The 19064-nt window shown below is 45.2% G+C and overlaps 1 protein-coding gene across 3 annotated transcripts in view; it reads right to left on the reverse strand.

Annotated features, from left to right (window-relative positions):
- Window positions 1–19064, reverse strand: part of CACNA1I (calcium voltage-gated channel subunit alpha1 I) — a 164814-nt gene that overhangs the window by 28393 nt on the left and 117357 nt on the right. For all 3 annotated transcript variants that reach the window (XM_033057833.1, XM_033057832.1, XM_033057834.1), the window contains 8 exons: window positions 14893–15202; window positions 12393–12796; window positions 5161–5312; window positions 4582–4767; window positions 3806–3923; window positions 3198–3353; window positions 2673–2763; window positions 566–768 (listed from right to left, as the gene is read on the reverse strand). In XM_033057833.1, coding sequence (XP_032913724.1) covers window positions 566–768; window positions 2673–2763; window positions 3198–3353; window positions 3806–3923; window positions 4582–4767; window positions 5161–5312; window positions 12393–12796; window positions 14893–15202 — 1620 coding nt within the window. The remainder of the gene's footprint in view (window positions 1–565; window positions 769–2672; window positions 2764–3197; window positions 3354–3805; window positions 3924–4581; window positions 4768–5160; window positions 5313–12392; window positions 12797–14892; window positions 15203–19064) is intronic.

A 19064-nucleotide genomic window follows, 5' to 3' on the forward strand; every position in this document is an offset into this window, starting at 1 on the left:
GAATGAACCCTTTAAGCACTGAGGCACTCTCCAGAGCTGTGCATGCCAGTGGCTAGAAAGCCCAGAAGCTGATGTCACAAGGCAAACAGGTCTGAGATGCACTGGTTAGACAGCCTGCAGTGCTTGGGAAAGTGCTATGGGGCAGCAGAATCTGCTATGAGAAGCTCAAAGACAAGATTTCCACTATTACAAAAGCTCTGATACAATCCCATCTGTAATGGGACTTGGTGCTTCTGGCATCCCCTTTTAACTCAAGGCATCATTTTGTGTCCTTTACTCTAGGAAAACAAGGAAAAGGCAAGGAGGAAAAAGATGTTCCACTGTAAGAGGGAGACTGTCTTCTTGGCATTCTCCCTCTCCCACACTCAAAGAAATATAGATAACAAACCTGGAAATAGGCTTCAAAAATCTGGAAATTTAGAAAAATAATGTGAACTGATCTGGATTCTAAGGACAAGCAATTCAGCTGTGTCAGAAGCCTACAGCAGCAGGGCAATCTTCCCAGAAATCCCCAGAAAGCCAACAAAGGGCCGGGTCTGACACACATTTATACTCCCTCACTCACCAAGGACCGCTGGTCATAAGTCATTCTCCCCAGGGACATCACACTGCTCTTCCGGGATCCAACAGCAACACGGATCTGGTCAAGCTGCAGCGAGTTGCGTGAAGAGTTGGTGACCCCCCCAGAAGCCACTGGAGGGTTGGAAGAGGGCAAGGATGGGTCCAGGTGCCCATTAGGTGTCACAGGAATTGCACAGAGCTTGGGATCTAAGTGGAAAGGTGCAGAAAGAAGAATGAGGAAAGAAGAAGGTGGGTTTCTCTATCCAGTGACTGCTTTGGTGCCTAAGCATGTTAACAGCAGCTAAGAGACTGTTAGCCCTTCAGCATCAATCAACATCAATTTCTCTGACTTAGGGCATGGTGACAAAGGCAGTGCAAGCTAGGAAGGCCTTAAAGTAATTTCCGCAGCCTCCAAAACCAACCACATCTCTCCTTGAGGACAGACAGAGGAGCAGAGTGGTGGGCAAGCTGCCTCAGACTGACAGGCAGAGCAGGAAGGCAAACAGGGGGACGAGAGCATGCTTCTGCATGCCAAGAGCAGACACCAGCCATCTTCAGGTCTGAACAAATTCCACCAGCTGTCAGATTGGCTACTTAAAGCAGTTGGGCTGAAACACTGGGCAAGAGACAAAGATGTAGGGATAGCCACAGCCATCCATGTACTGAAGTCACCTTAAAATTCCTGCAATAATACTGCATACAAAAACTGCACTCCAATCTATCCTACTACACTGCCCTTCTTCAAATGACTGATCCTCGACCTGTAAGATCCAGGACACTTTGGAAGCAAATCTTAAGTCCTGCAGATGACCATCAGCATTGTTTGAGATGCATGGAGAGGACAGGGTATTTAATTTTAATGCCTGAAAGGACTGGAGCAGTCATTTTTCACTTATTGCATAATGAAGGTCACCCTTCCATGTCTGCATGACAGACAGCCAGTCCACTGACACCTCTGTAACCTCTTCCTTCTCTGCCATCTCAGAGGTTTGACTGCCTGCATTTAGCATAAGCTCTGATATGGTGCAGTCATATAACTCAGGATAGGACTGCTTTGAAAAAAGCTAAGTTGCAGGAAAAAACTCTGAGCCAAAAACTGGAGCCACTGCTCCCTGCTGTGGGAGCTGCATTTATGCTCAGAAATGTGCCCGTGGTGCTCGTCTGAGCTGTGCTGTGAGTATGCTTGTGGCTGTCCTTGATGATCCTGATCTTGTCTTGCTGACTGGACTTCTTGGCTTGACCTTAGACTTTCCTCACCACTGTGGGCTTGCCTGGTATTTACTGTACCATAAGTAAATCCTTAGTAGTGTCAGTGGACCTGCTCTGCTCACCTTCTGTAAGTGTGCCCCTGCCCTCCTGCCTGGCTCTGTGTATCCTTCAAACACTGGCTCACCATCCACTGCAGAGCAAGCTACTCTTGCTGCTCCCTGCCACCAAGTTCTGTTTGAAGTGTAATACCACTTGTAGAAAGACTTTCAGTCTTTGAGGGATAGAGACCTTACCAGGCAGTTTGTACTCAGGTTGTTTCCACTGTTAATTATCTCTCCTTGAAAATATATGGCTTTTTTCAGCCTGAATCTGTCTAGCTTGAGCTTCCAACCTTTACAATCTCATTATGCTTTTTTCTGCTCAATTAAAGAGCTACCTAGCACCACAACTCCCTCCTTATGGTCTGCAACTACAGAGAGAGTGATCAAGTAACTTTCCTGATTTCTCTAAGCTTCATTAGTCTCTCACTATGAGGCAAGGCTTCCAGATTTGCCTGAGTCCTTTTTACCATCTTGGCATTCCCTCTCCAAATGTGGGTTTCAGATTTGGTCACAGTGTTCCTGAAATGGCCACCCTGAAGATCATCAGAGACAGCCTCACTTCTCACTTCCAGTTGCTGTTCTGGAGGTCATTCAAGAACTGTTCCATTTAGCTACCACATTCCTCAGGATGACAACATGTCTCTGTTTTTCCACAAATAACAGCACAAACTGGCATAAAGTTCAAAGTAAAAACTGGCAAGTTCTCAGAAGTGGGAGTAGATTTTCTGCAGAATCTGCTTTTAGATTTCTCACCAAACAGCAGTAGGAAATAAGCAAATAAGACTCTTTGAGCTATTGCACCTGAGCCTTCCTGGACCTCTTGGAATTGATCAAATTCCTCCATGTTTGAAGAACTCTGATCTTCATCTGAGTATGACCGGTTGGCATCACCCTGGAACACAGAAATTTAGAAGCTGGAAACTCAAATGGAAAAGACCTTTTGTTTTTGTCTTTCATTTCTGGAACAAGTGCAAAATTGTCCTTGGCAGTCAGGCATCCACTGTGGTCACTGTGTGTGATTTGGGATTGCTAACAGACTGCACTGCTGCTTTTGGATGGTTAAAGGGCTCACCCTAAGGTTGGTTCTGCTGTGTTACACAGAACAGAAATTGTGAATCCCCCTACAAAGTCTCTTTCTTCATAAGAATTAACACTGAGTTTTTTTGTTTTGTTTAATTGAATACTACCCAAACAAGGGTCACTTCATGAGTGAAATTAATGAGGGATGATACTTTGTAAGTCCTCCAGTCCAGTAACCTTGAAAAGTCATAAAAAGTTTTTAGCACCTCTATTCCTCCTCCTGATGAAGTCTTGGTGGTAGCTCACCTCAGCCTGGAATCCCTCCACGAGAATAGCCACCAGAAGATTGAAGAGTACATAATTGCCAAATGTCATGAGAGCCACAAAGTAGAGGGAAGCCCACGGTGAGGTGGAGGCCATGCCATTATAGAGTACAACATTCCAGTCCTCCTGGGTTAGGATCTGCAAGAGAGGACGAGAAAGTCAGATAAACATGAAGGAAGAACACGAAGGGCATTCCCAGAAAAGGACAGTCAAAGAATACACATCAGGACCAGACCAGGCCTCCGAACTTCCCCACAACCACACACCCACTGTCACTCTCCACCTGTGGCACTGGATCAAAAACTTTAGCTAGCAAGAAGAAACAAGAACAACCATTAGGACAGTCATATGCTGAGGTGAGAGTGTTAAACTTGGGAGTTGCCACAGTGTGAGTGACTTTTGCACACCATCTCCTAGGAAGGAAGAATGTCCCCTCTTTGAGATATACACCAGTTGTTTGGTTCCAATATGCAATTGCTCTTCTTCCACAACCTTTTGTGCTGTCAGGTGTGCTCCTCAGTGGGGAAAAAGGATCTCCTGACCCTCTTTACTTTGCTCTGGTCCAGTCATAGAGAGCAAAGAGGGCTCACCTGGAAGACGGTGACGATGGCCCACAGCAGGGAGTCAAAATTCTTCCGGTCAGGAACTGTATCTCCTGTGTCTGTCCTCAGGCTGAACTTGCAACCAAAGATGTGCATTCCCAGGATGCTTTGGAACAAAATGATGTCAAATATAAATATCTCTGCCATCACAATGAACTCATCAGAGTAATTATCTTCTGAAAATCTAATGCAACATCACAGCAGCAAGGGGTACAACAACGCAGTCAGACCACTGGGAGCTATCTGTGAAGAAGGAACTACATATTGCAACCCTGTAGGTCACCAAAAAACTTGCTTTCCATCTGTGCTGACTCAGAGCTCATATATTCCCTCCAACCTGTCAGTCAGACCTGTTCTCTGTATTGTCCTTTCTGCTCTCATAATGCCTTCATCTTGCTATCAGGGCATCCATGGCATGCACAAACTTTCTTGGTTACTCCCTGCTGCTCTTCTGCCAGAGTCAGCCTCCAGACTGAACTGTTCCTGTAGCAGGAGGCTTCACCTTTCCTGCAATGGGACATTATGCTCAACATCTGCATTTGCTGGAAGTATTTCATTGCCCCATCCAGGACAAAATCCTTAGCTGCTGAATCCAATTTAAGGCAGGAACAAGTTCAGCTCTTATGAAAAAATAAATGTTTGTCAGTGCTGCCTTGGCCTGGAGCAATGGGCAAGAATGAGTTATGCAGTCATGCTCTGAAGCTGCTGTCCCCATGAGCTACACAGTGCCACTCCAGAACACTGTGAGCTGACTGCCTGCTCACCTGAAGATGAAGATGAAGAGCATGAGGAGCATGCAGAAGGTGGCCACGTTGTCCATAGTCTTCATCAGCACCACGAGCTGGCGGCGCAGCGCTGGCATGAAGCGCACCAGCTTCAGCACGCGCAGGAGCCGGAACGTCCTCAGCACTGAGAGCCCCCCGTCTGCCTGGCCAACGATCTCCCAGATGCTGTGCTCCAGACAGGCACAGCAAGCACGAGGGACAAAACAAAAGGCAAGTGAACAAACAGAAGAAAACAGGGAATAACTTTAAACCTTTGTAACATCTTCAATTTGTGCATTTTCAAAATATTTCACAGCTAATATTTGTTGAGAATTTAACAAGGCAGTTGCAATTGCCTCCACTCTACAGAGGAGAGAAGTGAGGGACAGAAATGCTCTGCGGCTTGCATAGCACCAACACCAGGTATTGGAAAAAGACATCTTGGTCTCCCAATTCTTGGCCTTGTGCATCAGCCCAGCTCCTCTCAGTGTAGCTGCTAAATCCTTTTCGAAAAAGCATGCGAGCTCTGTGGTACTCTTTCCTACATGTGTTTCAGCTGATCCCCAAGGCCCTTGTCACCTGATGATGACGATGATACTGTCAAAGATGTTGTAGGGGTTGCGAAGGTAATCAAAGAGACCAAAAGCAGCAAGTTTCAGGATCATCTCCAGGGCAAACATGCTTGTAAAGACAACGTTGCTGATCTCCAAGATGTTGGTCAATTCCTCTGGCTAGAGAGAATGCAAATTCAGAGAGTCAGAACTGAAAGAGCCCTGAAATTATGGGAAATTAAGCCTCACCCTTCCCAGGAAACAGAGTCTGTAGGAAGTTGCAAATTTCCATGGGTGAGACTAGACTGGAGCTGGATAGCAACACTAGCACTCCACTTCCTTTGCAGATTTGCTACCTTCATCACAGATTATATCCCTAATATATTTTTTTTTAACTTTTTTTATTAGAAGGAATCAGGAGCTTCACAGCCATTCACACAGCCAGGACTGACCAAGCATCTCCTACATCCCACCCCATATCCCATTCCCATGGCTGCTTTGTTTTGTGCAAAGAACTTGAGTATTTATTGAGGGAGAGCAAAATTGGCTGATTTGTAGTCGACCTCTTCCTTCAAGAATTTCTTCCTCTGAGGTTTCCACAGGTAGCTGGCACTTTTTCTTTTTTTCTGAAATTTTGAAAACATTTAAATGACTGGAAAATAGTTCCCCATCTTCCTCTAGACATTACTGCACTAATCTTTCCCTTTCCCCTCTATTTTTTTGCTTCTCAGTTTTTCTTTCCTCCTTTCCCCACCAAACCCTTGGTATGCATTAGTTTCCTGGTCTTCAGCAGTGTGGTCCTCCTTGCTGTTGTTTTGTCTAGTTTGATATTTTCTTGGGTGATCATTGAGACCACTCTGAGGACAGAGGCATAAGACTGATGGAGGAAGACCAGGAAATTAATGCTCCATCAGAAAATATCAGACTAGACAAGACAACAGCAAGGAGGACTGCACTGCTAAAACCTACCTCTAAGGGACGGGGAGAGAAGGACAGGTGAAGAATACAGAAAAGTGGACAGCAAGAGGAGACAAGTGCACGAGGTGAAAAATCCAAGAATTACACAGGATTGACTATCAAAAAAATTAAAGAGGGTGCATCTTCCTTTGCATTGGTCTGAGCTATGCCTGGCCACCAAGCCACTCTTTTAAGCATCGCATAAAATGGGTGGGAACGAGAAAACTGCAAATGCCTGTTGTAGAGAACAAGAGAGGACAGACATTCCTGACACTGGAGAAACAAGTGAGTGAGTCCCTGCAGGCCAGAGCCAATACTTTTAGCATTAAATCAATATTAGTGCCCATGAGGAAGAGAAGTCACGGTCCCTTCCCATGGTCTGCAAAACTGCTGTTTTGCTGAAAGGTGGCCTTTGCATTGGCCATGCCTGTTACTTATACAGCTGGTACAAGGGAAGTGAAGGAGGAACGCAGCTCTGGCTCTCTGCCTGGAGCTGGGGTCTGCTTTAACCTCTGCTGAGGCCCCCAGGGGCCCAGATCCTTCCAGGTGAGCAAATGAACTCAAAACTGCTTCTCACATCTCTGGCTTCCCATGCCCTTTGTTAATTTCTTGCACTCCTCATCGCAGCTTTTTATTAAAATCAAAAATTTTTTTATTAAAAGTCTATGTCTTTAAAATGAGAAAAGAGGAGATGAATCAATTTCCATCCATATGAATTGCAAAACCACCCTGAAAATGATGGAGAAAGGAGTGGAGATAAGAGAAAAGAGAGAAGCAATGAGCAAGTGCATGTGGGAAGGGACAAATAAAGACCACTTCACTGAGACCCAGCAGTAACAACAGCTGCTGAGAACATGAGGTCTATATGTTAAACTGAGATGCCTATTTCAATTTTCAATTTTTCAGTCTGAATCAAATCATTATAGCAGTGAAAATAAGCAATGCAAAAAAGCAACAGGTTATGACGGTGGATTATCCTCCTCTCTGCTTTCCATACATTCTCTCATGCTCTTTGGGAGCAACTTATGTTTGAAAAACCATGCTTGCATCTTGCTCATGGAAAAGATCACCTGTTCCTCTGTCTCTTCTTCTCTCCTTGACATCTGTTTCTCTGGTCAATGCTCACCTGTTAATCTGTTTCTAATAGACATCTATCAGCCCCAGAAAAGCATCCTTCCTAGAGAGAGGGACAGGAAAGACTGGGCAGAGAAAGAAAGATAGAAGAAATGGGCAGAGATAAAAGATAAATCAAAAAATAAAGCTGAAAAAAAATTAAACTCACTAGCACTCACAAGAAGTAGAGAAAGAAAGAGTTGTTTTAAATAGTGTAGTAAAGCAGTAAATGCTGGGAAAGGAACAGCAACACAAAAGAAATGATCTCAGGAAAAAAGGAGGTGATAGAGAGGAGCCAGGAGAGGCACTAGGGCAGGTCCACCATTGTGGCTGTTCCTGGAGATACAGCTAATTTGACAGAGTGCACAGAGCCATCAGCTGGGGGCACGGCTGCAGGGTGGGGCTCACCAGGGGTTGTGTCCTCTTTGGCAATATCCTTGTTCCGGTGTCTGTGAGTGACAAGGGATGAGGAGCGTGTCAGGGACATGGCTGGAACAGGGGACTCTTCTCTGGCCAGGCAAGTGTGAACTTGATGAAAAGGACAAACAGGGGAAAACTGGTTCTCTCCTTTTCTTCCTACCCATACACAGGCTCTCTGACACAGTGATGTGTCTCCTTGCAATTGTGAGGTCTCCCCAGGCTCCCACGAACAACATTCAGGCACTCAGCATCTAAACCCTTCCTCCTCCCAGGTTTACCTAGAAACTGTGAACTGAAGAATCCCCAAGGAAAGAACTGAACTCAAGGCTACTTTAGTCCAAGACAAAGAAAGGAACACCAGAAATCTCCCCACAAGCAGTCTGTTCACATTGTCAAGACAGGACAGACTGATTTACCTATCACACCAGAAGTGAAACTTGAACATGATTATGGGAGCTGAGTATTGGGGTAAGGAGGGTGGCTTAAAGGGGCAGAGATCCCAGGGGCAAGGCATACTCAGAGCCAGTGTTTTAACCAGAATGGTTAATCTATCCTGTCTATGGATCTCTTTCCCAATCCATGAAATTATCTAATTCACATCTTTGTGGAATAAAGTCCTTCATCTCCAACAATGTAGATCAAATACTGAGAGTAAAATACATGATTCATGTTTATTTCAGAACTCCTGTCCTGTGATCAGAAACTAGAACTGGGGCAATAGAGGGCAGCAGCTCAGCTTTTTTCTCCCTTTCAATTTCTTACTAACTTTGGAGGTCTTCAGCCAGATTTGACTGAAAATATAATTAGACCATTATCTGGCAGCAGACAGAAACTTCTGCATCATAGGAAAGGCTAAGAAGATACAGATCACCATGAAGCCCCTGCAGGAAAAGCTTCTCCTAACCAGGAGTAAATTTGCAACTGAAACTGAAGAGTAATCGATGTGACCTGTGCAGACCAGCCCTACTGAACCTCCACATCACTGCCTCTGCGATGAAAACATGAAAAAGAAATATTCCATAAAGAGGTCTCTGCAGCCTGTCTATTTTTACTCACAATTTCAAAGTCACTTGTCAATAATTAGAAGAGCCATAGAAATCAGCTGTGGAACATACCAACTTTTACATAAGTTTAATCACCACCCCACAACCAATGCAGGATTACATGATTGTTATACTCTGGTTCTACAAGGCTGAAGTAGCGTGGCTTCATCTACCACTCCAGGGAGACTGTTCCATCCTCCCTAAATGTCAGTGTGATGAGCTGGCTTGGACATTTGCTGAATGCTTCTGACAAGGAGAAAATAAAATGAGAAGCAATAGCTGTAAAATAGGAACTTTTGAATGCAATAAATGCTGGTATAAAGTGAAATCACACAGGCTAAAGGATATGAAGGTACTGAACCACAGGATGGGTCTAGTTCGGAAACACGGGATCATCATCTAATCCACACAGAGAGACCTCATAAAGTACTGATCTTATGTATGAAGGAAAACTGTAAGTAGGTACTGGAGAAGATAAAACAAGTCAGTCAGCAGTTGTCTAAAATGGCTGCTAATGGCAGAGAGGCTTGAGTCCAACAGGCCATTCAAGAAATATATGATGAGAAAGGCAGCGTGGGAGATTCAGGTGGGACAAGCCCTTCATTCTCATTCTGAACAAGGGAGAAGAGTCAGCAGCAGCAGACCCACTGTGAATATTAGGAGAAAAGTAAGCCTCTTAAAAGGATTCTTCTGGACAGCCACAAGAATCTAATATTTTCTACACTGGATTTTAAAAATAGACATTTCCAAATAGAGGCAGATCTGAAGAACTGCAAAAACTATTTCAAGCAGGACAAAGCTTGAAACGATGAGGTTTGGCTTATGCAATGTTTCAGCAATATCTGAGGGCCTAATACTGAGAATGTTACATGGTATATTGCACACTGATGGATTTGAATAAACGTAGTTATTTACAAAGGATATCTTGTTGTAAGATCATGGATTAAAAATGACTCAGAGAAGTGTAGTTTCTCCTAAAATGAGTTGATTTTCCTCACAAGAAATATATATGCAGATGGAAACTGCCTTGGCCCCACAATCAGGACAGGATGAAGGGCTGGATGAATAAGCTAAACGAAAACAAATTCCAAGGTGATTTGAATATGAGCAAAGTTATTTGAGTTGTTGAGGTTAAGTCTCCTGGAAGAAAAACCCCGTGAATATTAAACTCCTGAATTACAACAAACAGTTTAAATTCATGTCGTTCTATCTGTTGGTCAAGCCAGGCAACACTCACACGTGTGCTCTGTCCCTTGGGTTCCTGTGTTTATAAGCCTGAAACTTGTGCCTCACCCCTTAACCTGATGGTTGCGGGTGCTTTGGTGAATAGCCCGTGAAAAAGTGGAGTGGCAAGGTGCTGACACATATGACGTGAGCTGCCCAGCCAGGTATGTCCCCAGAGAGTGGCTGGGCTTGTGATATCCGGTGTACCAGAAAATAAAGGCTCAAGAGGTCTCTCTCTATAGGCACTAGCTCTGGGTCAGCAGACATCCATATGATGTAGCTGAAGCAACAGAAGCTTCTTCAGTCAAAGGATGGTGTCACCCTGCAAATCACAGATCCTGGTGGGCAGAGGGGCTTTGCTGGATTTCGTTTTGTGAAAATTTGTGCTTTTGGGAGAAAAGACAACAGGAAAAAGAGAAAGGAAGGAGAAAAATGTAGGCACTGAAGCACCAGCCTAAGACGTACTGATGGCACAGTTTGACAAAAACTGAAGGAGAGCAAAGGGAGGTACAAATGTCTGTGTGCTTCTGAGTTAACTGCTGACTGAAAAGAGCCCAAAATTCATGGTATGGTCTGAATATGTTTTAGTCTTCCTGTGCCAGGAAAACAGAACTCAATACACATTTTGAATAAACAGACTGCACCACATTTTTCAGTTATGATCAGTTTGGCTGACAGCTCTTCTGGTAGAAACAGCATGCAGGGTCACAAGCTTTTCCCAGCTACTTATGGATAAAAAGTGATAGTAGTTTTAAGGACTATCATAAGGAACCTGCTACTAGAAACCCCAAGGCTGCCTAGGCAGATCCCACTCTGCTGCAGGCTGTACAAACACTGCAGAGGCATCTTAGAAGGGCTTAAATCTGCACATACAATAGCCAGAACATAAGAGAGAATTCTTTACCTCCAGCTCAAGTATTCTTCTGTCAAACTATTATTCACGCTGTGTCTATTAAACCAGGATGAACAATGGCTCTCCCTGCTTGGTGATCACGTCTTTAAAATATCAGTGGGCAGTTTTCAAATTGTCCTGGGCTCCAGCCCTTAGTCATCTCTCTGCTGTGTGATAAATACTTTGCTCTTTTTTATCTATTTCCATGAGTCAACCCCTCCAGCATCTTCTTCATTCTCCACTCTTCTGGGTTCCTGCCAGTATTTTTCTGGTACTGAAGCAGTCAGTGCAGTTTTGAATTCTGGGATCAAATTAAGGTGTCACAGCCTTGTATCAGAAACTAGCTGGGCTTTGAAAATTGGTTTAAAGCTTGATACGTGGGTGGGATCCAGACATCTGAGGCTTCAAATACTGGCTCAGACACTGTGTTGCCTCAAACAGGGAATTTAAGGTACTCTGGGTCTCAAGGTATCTTCATCCTGATACAGCACAGGACAAATCTGAGTGCCTTGCTTGAACTGGGCTCACTGCCTGTTTCTTTGCTACCTGAGTCTGTGCTCAGGAGTAGACTTCACCTTTGCTCTACAGCTTCAATACAGTCAGCATTTCCGTAGTGCTGCAGTCTCTTATTTTGTGATCTGGGCAGACACAAGGAGTGACTCTTGGTCACATTCAGACTGGCAGCATAGGTCTGAGACATGGGTGAACAGCATGGACCATTCAATGCAAAGTGCAGCCGAGCTACCAACCAGCAATGCAGATGCAAGGTCATGGGTGTGCTTAACCCTCTCTGAAGCTGGCACTGCACATCAGTGTAGACATAGCCTCTGTCTCCCAGCTATAAAATAAAAGCACGGAATTCCTCTCTATCTCACAAGTCTGTCATTAGGATAAAGTGTATGGCTGACTCAGAGCTGCCTGCAAACTACTGGTGTGAAAGTCAAGCCTGTGCCTACACCTGCTGTTTGTGTCTGACCTATCTATCACTTCATACTCTCAGGGCAAAGGAAAGGCTCCAGCAGCCTGAGCCCCCAAAATGACAGGAGATTGGAGGTGGTGCCTTTCCTAGCCTTCTTGTATAGCTAGAATGTGCTCAGACACCTCTTAATTAAGTTGGGAAGGCTAGCAAGCTGATGGATTTGAATTGAGATGCTGGTGAAGTGTCTGTGACATCCCCAGAGGGCACATTAAATTAACCAAATAGACTAAGGATTCAGTAAGCTAATGAAGAGAGAAACGAGTGAGAGAGATGAGGAAGATGGAAGAGATGAGGATGACAGAGAAAGAGGCACACAGATAGTGGAGATGGGGCAAAAAAGAAAAACAGTGGGATGAATGACCAGGGAGGAGGAAAAGAGAGGCATTGAAAAGAGATGAGAGGAAAATGGAGAGAGAGAGAAAGCGATTAAGTACAGGTATAAGGAAGTAAGAGACCCTGCAAGATCCTGAGGCTTTCTCCAAAGTCATGCTGGGACCATCTGTGCTGCAGTCTGAGGTCCAGATTGCTCAGTCTCTTCCTCCACCAAGTTGTATCAGCTGCTTAGCAAGCCTATAACCCCCAGCAGGAGTCAGCAGCCCACAGTGCCCACCTTGTGCCCCGAGGTGCTTTACCTGTTCGTGGTGCTCGATGCCCATGCTGATGGTGTTCACTAGGATTGCAATCATGATCCCACGGTTGAAATACTTGCTGTCCACAATCAATCGAAGCTTGACCCTCACTTCTCGCCACATGTCGCTGCAGAGCTTCAGCCGTCCTCCTTCTTCCACCTCCTCCTCCTCCTTCTCCAGTGCTGAGGCACCCTGGTCCTCCTGGCTGCCCTCTCCCTCCCCCTCACTGGCTCCTCCATCCTCCTGGTCTGAGCCAGCGCTATCCAGGACTGAGAGCCTCCTGGAAGCTTCGTGCTCTGCCCTATGGCATCGGGGGCAGTTGGTGGGATCAGAGGTTGCTGTCACAGCGATGGGCTGGACTAAGCCCTGAGGAGGGCAGCCAAGAGAGTTGTGCTGCTGGCAAGGCCCTGGAAAGAGAAATGGTGCTGCTTAAAGAAGAAGGATATGAAAAAGACATTCAAAGTGGACACCTGTTTGGTTTCTGGGTATTTAGGCAGGGTGACTGGGCTTTTTAGCTGTGAAGATGATTAACCACTGGCACATCATCTCAAGGGCAGCAATAGAACCTGTTGCACTGGGGGCTCTAAGCTGACAGGCTGTATCTCCAAAACACAAAGTACTGTTCAACTTGCCTGTGATTAGGCTGAACAGGGTTCATGTCCATCAGAGAAAGAACTGCTTTGTCTCATGCAGAAATCATAACACAAGCTAGTAAGTCTCAAGCTAGGTGGGACCTGAGAGGAAAAATGGTCATGAGAGTTGCTTTTGGCCTGAACTGCTACAAGTGAGGCCTGAGAACCCCCAGACTGAACTAAACTCTCTAAATTAGAGAAACTACATTAGCAAAGTATCTCAAGAAGCCAGAAGAGGTAACAGAGGAACATTTCCTCCTGACAGTGTGCACTATGAATCAGAACAGATCCCCTGACTTCAGTGAGAAATCTAAATTTGTGTTCCTTGATCCTCCATTTCGGCCTGGAAGATGAAAGGGACAATGAGGGAAATGAAGCAATTAATTCATTAAGACAGTGCATGAAATCTTCAGAAACATTTTTTCCCAGCAAGCAAAGAAAATTAAAGTTAGAATATGCAAGACACGCTGAAGGAAAATCTGCCTTTTTGCTTATTAATGGGAGCATAACTTAAGAAAGGCATCAGCAGACAGTTAATACTAACTCTATAAAATCATTTTTACAGTGACTTTTCCAGCCAGGAACCCAATTTAAATGATATCTCACGTTCAATTTTACGCAACAGCATGTGCTGCCATCAAGAGAAATTGTCTCCATCAGCAAATCAACCAGACTTCTTCAGCACCACTCCTTAGGTTCAGGCGACACCTTATTGCAATTCAACTCTCTTTGCCTCTCTCTTGAAGTCTTGAAGCAACTCACTTTGGGAGGAAAACTCTGGGGGACCTGCTGTGCCACCAAGTCCAATCTTTGCCCCACTTTGTTATATCCCCTAATTGTTCTCTCTCCCAGACTGCTGTCAACACCTGGCTATAGAGCCCTTTACAAGCCTCAATGTCTTTATCTCTTTATGGTCTCTGTATTTCAGATCTGGATTATCCATGTTCCCTGCTGGGCAGTTTCATTCCAACTCTTGCCAGTCACCCTCACCTTGCTGCTTTGGTGCGCTGGCCATGGTGCTATGCTCAATGGCCAATGTTAATTCTATTTATGTGCTTCATAAGCACAGGTCCTTAGGAAAGCTGGCACATGGAGATGCTCCCAGTGTCTTGGGTTGCAACACAGGATGTGACCAAAAGCATGTATTCTATCACCATCTGTTGAAATCAAGTGGGGCAGTGATCCTTATCTCCATGGGAGGTATCTGCTAATGGGCGATCCATTGGGGGGGGAAGTGATCTTTGTCTTTTCACAACCCATCCTTCCTCCAGGGAGGTATCTTCTGCTAATGACCCATTAAGTCCCACTGTATGACTGATAAAATTACTCAATCCCATTGAGAGTTGCTCCAGCCAGGGGGAAGAGCCAAGCTTTTTCTACGTGGATAAAAACAGAGATATGGAACACCAAGGCACTGAATTCCAGAGGAAAACTGGACTTTTCCACATCATCACTGGACCTTTGGAGGAAAACTGCACTCTTCTACAGGAGCACTGCTTCAACAGAACCACATCTGTCACTGCAGGAGGATGCAGCCACCATTTCATGGGACTGTTACCAACACCCTGATGGGGTGTCAGGTTGTACTCTGGCTTTGTCAGTGAGTTTTTTTGGGGGGTTTGCTCTTTGCAATACTGTATTTTCTATTTTAATTCTCGTAATAAAGACTTGTTATTCCTATTTCCCATATCTTTGCCCAAGAGCCCCTTAATTTCAAAATTATAATAATTTGGAGGGAGGGGGTTTACATTCTCTGTTTCAAAGAGAGGCTCCTGCCTTTCTCAGCAGACACCTGTCTTTCAAACCAGGGCACCCAGTTGCTGTCACATTTCCACCACTGGCATTTCCAGCTCTACCCACGCAATCCTTACTGTAGCGCCTCCGGCTTTTCCTGCTCAGGCCGGGCTTGGCCTCGCCGGGCTCCTGCGTGTGCCCGTGGCGCCAGCTCTGCACGCTGCTGTAGAGCCCGAGGGTGCGGCGCTTGGCCTTGCGCAGGATGTGGCAGACGTACTGGAAGATCTCCTCGTAGCAGTCCCCCGGCTCCATGTAGCTGGCGACCGTGCTGGAGGACAGGTACCGCGCCCTCTGCTCCTGCATCAGCTGGTGCTCCCGCTGCTTGGTCTCCGAGAACTGCGTGGCGATGACCACCAGGCACAGGTTGATCATGAAGAAGGAGCCCACCTAGCAGCAAAGGAGGAGAAGGGACTAATGTCAGCATGAAAAAGAGCATGTGGGAGCGGGAATGGAAGAGGAGAGAGGAGGGGAAATGTGACTGGAGGTAGACAGAGGAGTGGGAATCAGTCTGCATATGGAGAAGAGGCTTCAGAGAAAGCCAGGAATGTGTGAGCTCGGTTTTGAGAGCTCACTCAACTTAATTTCCATGCAGAGTTTGAAGCTATGAATTGAAATTCAGAAAATAGGTTCAACTTGTGGCAGGTTTTGGGACCTTCAGAAAAGCACTTGTAAGTTACATACAAAGGGTTTGATGAAAACTGGACTTTTTCTTTCCTTCTTCTTTGTATTAAATAGAAGATAGGAGACAGAGAACTAGTTTGGTTGGTTTCTCCTCTGCTTATTAATTGACCACTTGAAAAATCATGCACTGCCACTTATAGTCCTCACCTCTTGGAAGAAATGTCAGTATTCTCTGATCATTTTAACACCATACCAGTATACTTGGGGCACATTATTGATTTCTACCATTTGCACCTTAATTCTCTGTATAGGGAGATGGGACTTTCCTGAAATGAGTGAGTTTTTTAAATAAAAAAGGATTTTACAAAGTCAAACAATTTTTTAGAAGGATGCTGAGTAGTCTGGTAAATCCATGCTTCCTTGCTTATTTTCTATCCTTCTGATACAAGACATATCATATTAGCTCTTCTTTAACTTGTCTTCTGGTCTATGTAGGCTTCTCATTTAAAACACAAAACTGTAAAAAAACACACTCCAAATTTCTTAGAAAGAGCAAACAAAGTGCCCAGGTTCTCCCTATTCTCCAAACAGAAGCCCAGATGTCTACCAGGCTTAATTCACAACTTGCATGCTCACTTTAAACCCCAGTTTTCCTATTTATAAAATGAAGCAAGAATTTCTTTATGCTGAGAATTGTGGGGGCAAAATAAACTCACTCTGTGTTATATATATCATGAAATTAGAGATTAATTTCCACTAGGAGATCTATCAATAGATAGATAGATAGACAGAGGATAAATCCTGAGCTTCAATATGATGAGAATTTCATATATGAAAGGGCTGGTAACTACATTCAAAACAATTTTCAAACACTATGGCACGTTGATTGGTGCCTACTCCCTGCAGCCTTGTGGCAATAAGCCATGGAAAAAATGCAGAGCCTAAACTCTGAACAAGGACTGTGCATCTGCAGTGCTCTGAAGCACACTCAGTGGGGCAGCCCCTGGGAGGAGATGAAGCACCAGCTCAAGATTCCTGCTTTTCCTGGAGCTCTAAGCATCCCTGCTAAGGGGCATCCTGGCACCAGTTTCTCCTGTAGGACCCCACACAGGACCCAGTCTCACCTCACTGTTTCTCCTTGGCAAGCAAACAGCTCTGACAGAGAGCAGGATTCAGTCCTGCCCTTGTCTTCACTTGTCTCCTGTCCTGTAAAGCCTTTCCAGCAAAGAGGACAGAGCAAGCAAAGATGATGATAACCTGACCCCAGTGCTTATGAATGGAAAAAGAGTTTATTTCAGCAAGTACCTCAGAGCTTGTTTTACCCATCCAAGCAGCCTTTTCCTCAGTTCATAGCCCATACTGCTCCCTTGACCAGCTTGCCCTTCTGGGTGACCCTTTCTCTTGTAGACAGGTGCCCTTTGTCTGAAGGGGAGGTGTCCCTGCTAGCAGCTCGATAACCCTTTGAAACACGAAGCTCTTTCCAACCAGATTCAATATAAGGACAATAAAGTATCTCAAAATAAAGGGCTTTTTTTTCTCCCCCTCCTCCTCTCAGCACCCTTCAAAGCTGTTCTAATTCTGTTTCCCTTCATCACTGAACCCTTCGCTTCTCTCTCCTTCCCCCATATTTCAGCCTATTTTCCCTTCAGCTTCTACATGTGGCCTTGAAAATTAAAATAATGCCTTGTTCAGATTCCTTTGCCTTCACCCAACATTCTCCTAGTCTGTGATGTCTTGCATGTTTTATTTTAACTGATGAGAGTATTTCTGGGAATCCAAATTCTTCTCTGGTGCACTCTCCTCAGCAGCATGATACTGACCCAGGCTTCCCCTTTTGGTTCTGTCCCTCAGCTGCACTGAGTGAGGCAGGGCAGGGACATGGACCCCAGCTATGAGCATTTCTGGAACACTTCTTGTCACACTGCCCCATACTTTGCAACTTCCCACAGCTCCTAAACAACAAGCCATTAGGGCTTGCAGCAGCTTCTCTCTAGGCCAGAAGGGCAAGAGCTGAGGGCTGAGATGCCCTCACCATGACAACACTGTGACCCTAGGGTTGAATCTGGAGCAGGGTTCAGGTTCACATCACGGAGCACTGTCCTCACCGGTACTGTTTGCTGCCATCTCCCACCAGAAGAACAAAAAGAGGGGGAGTGAGAGGACTGGATATGGCATCTACTCCTCAGTCCTTATCCTTTCAGCTAGGAACATCAAACACAAAGCAAATGAGCTTGGGTAATCCTTAAAACCATAGGCAAATCCATAAACTCTCAGGCTCTGGTGAGCTTGGCACAGCCTCCCAGCTAGGAGAAGGACAGGAAGGGTCCCAGGAGGCTCCTAACTGAGTGATTCATCTCAGCTAGCTGAGCAGAGAGATGGAAAGTGTCAGACATGGAGCCAAAGCATTGGAGAGTAGCAGATGGAGACCCTGGATTCTGAGTCCCAACACAGGGTCCCATTCAGCCCTGAGACTGAGCAGATCCTGCCCTCATTCAGCCCAAGGTTCAAGCCTTATCTCTGCAATATCTAACAAATATCTCTGCAGTATCTAACAAATATCTCTGCAATATTTAACCAAACCTGACTAGTGGTGCAGATCCTGGCTTATCAATTGCTTTTACTGCTTAGCCTGGATATCCAGCTTGCCTTCTGAGGCCCACACGTGTAAGCACAGAGTGCTTCAAGGAGCCTCTGTGAGCTGCAATGCAGATGCCAGTCTGAGAGTTCAGAAGAGCTTGCTCTAGTCCAGGAGCCATAGCAGTGGCTGAGTAGCTGGAAAGATGTCAAAGAGACAGCTGGACTTCAAGCAGGAAAACCCAAGTGAAACACTGATCCAAAAGCAGGGGACAGTCCTTCCTTCATATCACATCCATGATCTCTAGTCAAGGGGGAAGCATTTTAAAATCTAATGAGTACATTAAATGATTTTCCCAGGCTGTTCTACAAGGCCACTTAGAGTGCCATGGTCAGTCAGCATCCTTCCCCTCAGAGAAACACATCTATGCAGGATTTCTAACTGTGCTGAGAGTATATCCAGGTGGTAGAGCCTTCTTCCTGGCATATGAGCAGTAGCAGGTAATGCCCTTATGTAGGTGTTTGCAGATGTCATTGTAGGAAGAAGTCATGGATTAAAGCACAACTCTAGAGAGAAGCTATTTGGCAACGACAGAGCGGCTTATATTCAGGTGCGGCTTATTTATGGACAAAAAACGAAATATTTGCCAACACCCAGAGATGCGGCTTATACTCAGTGCAGCTTGTATTTGTGAATTTACTGTAAGTCTGAGCCAAGGCTTGAATGCGTGCAGAAAAGCAAAGAGTCAGGCTTAAAGTACTGCTGTCAGAACAATCCTGCTTGGAAAGCCAGGCCTTCCAACCATGGAGAAGGAGGGAAGTATAAAGGCTGGAAAGACCATAATTCATGAGACTTAAAGAGGGATAATAATTTCTGTATGAAGATTCAGACAGAAAATGCAGCCAAATGACAGCAAGTTTGCACTGTGGTGTTGCTATATGCTGCCAAAGATGTATCACACACCAAGAAGGTAGCAGAAAGGCTAAATACTTCCTTGGCTTAACTCCACCAAAGGTAAGGAAAATATTCCACCCAGCATATGACTCCCTTGTT

The sequence above is a fragment of the Catharus ustulatus genome, chromosome 4, assembly GCF_009819885.2.
Source record: "Catharus ustulatus isolate bCatUst1 chromosome 4, bCatUst1.pri.v2, whole genome shotgun sequence".
In the NCBI taxonomy this organism is placed as follows: domain Eukaryota; kingdom Metazoa; phylum Chordata; class Aves; order Passeriformes; family Turdidae; genus Catharus; species Catharus ustulatus.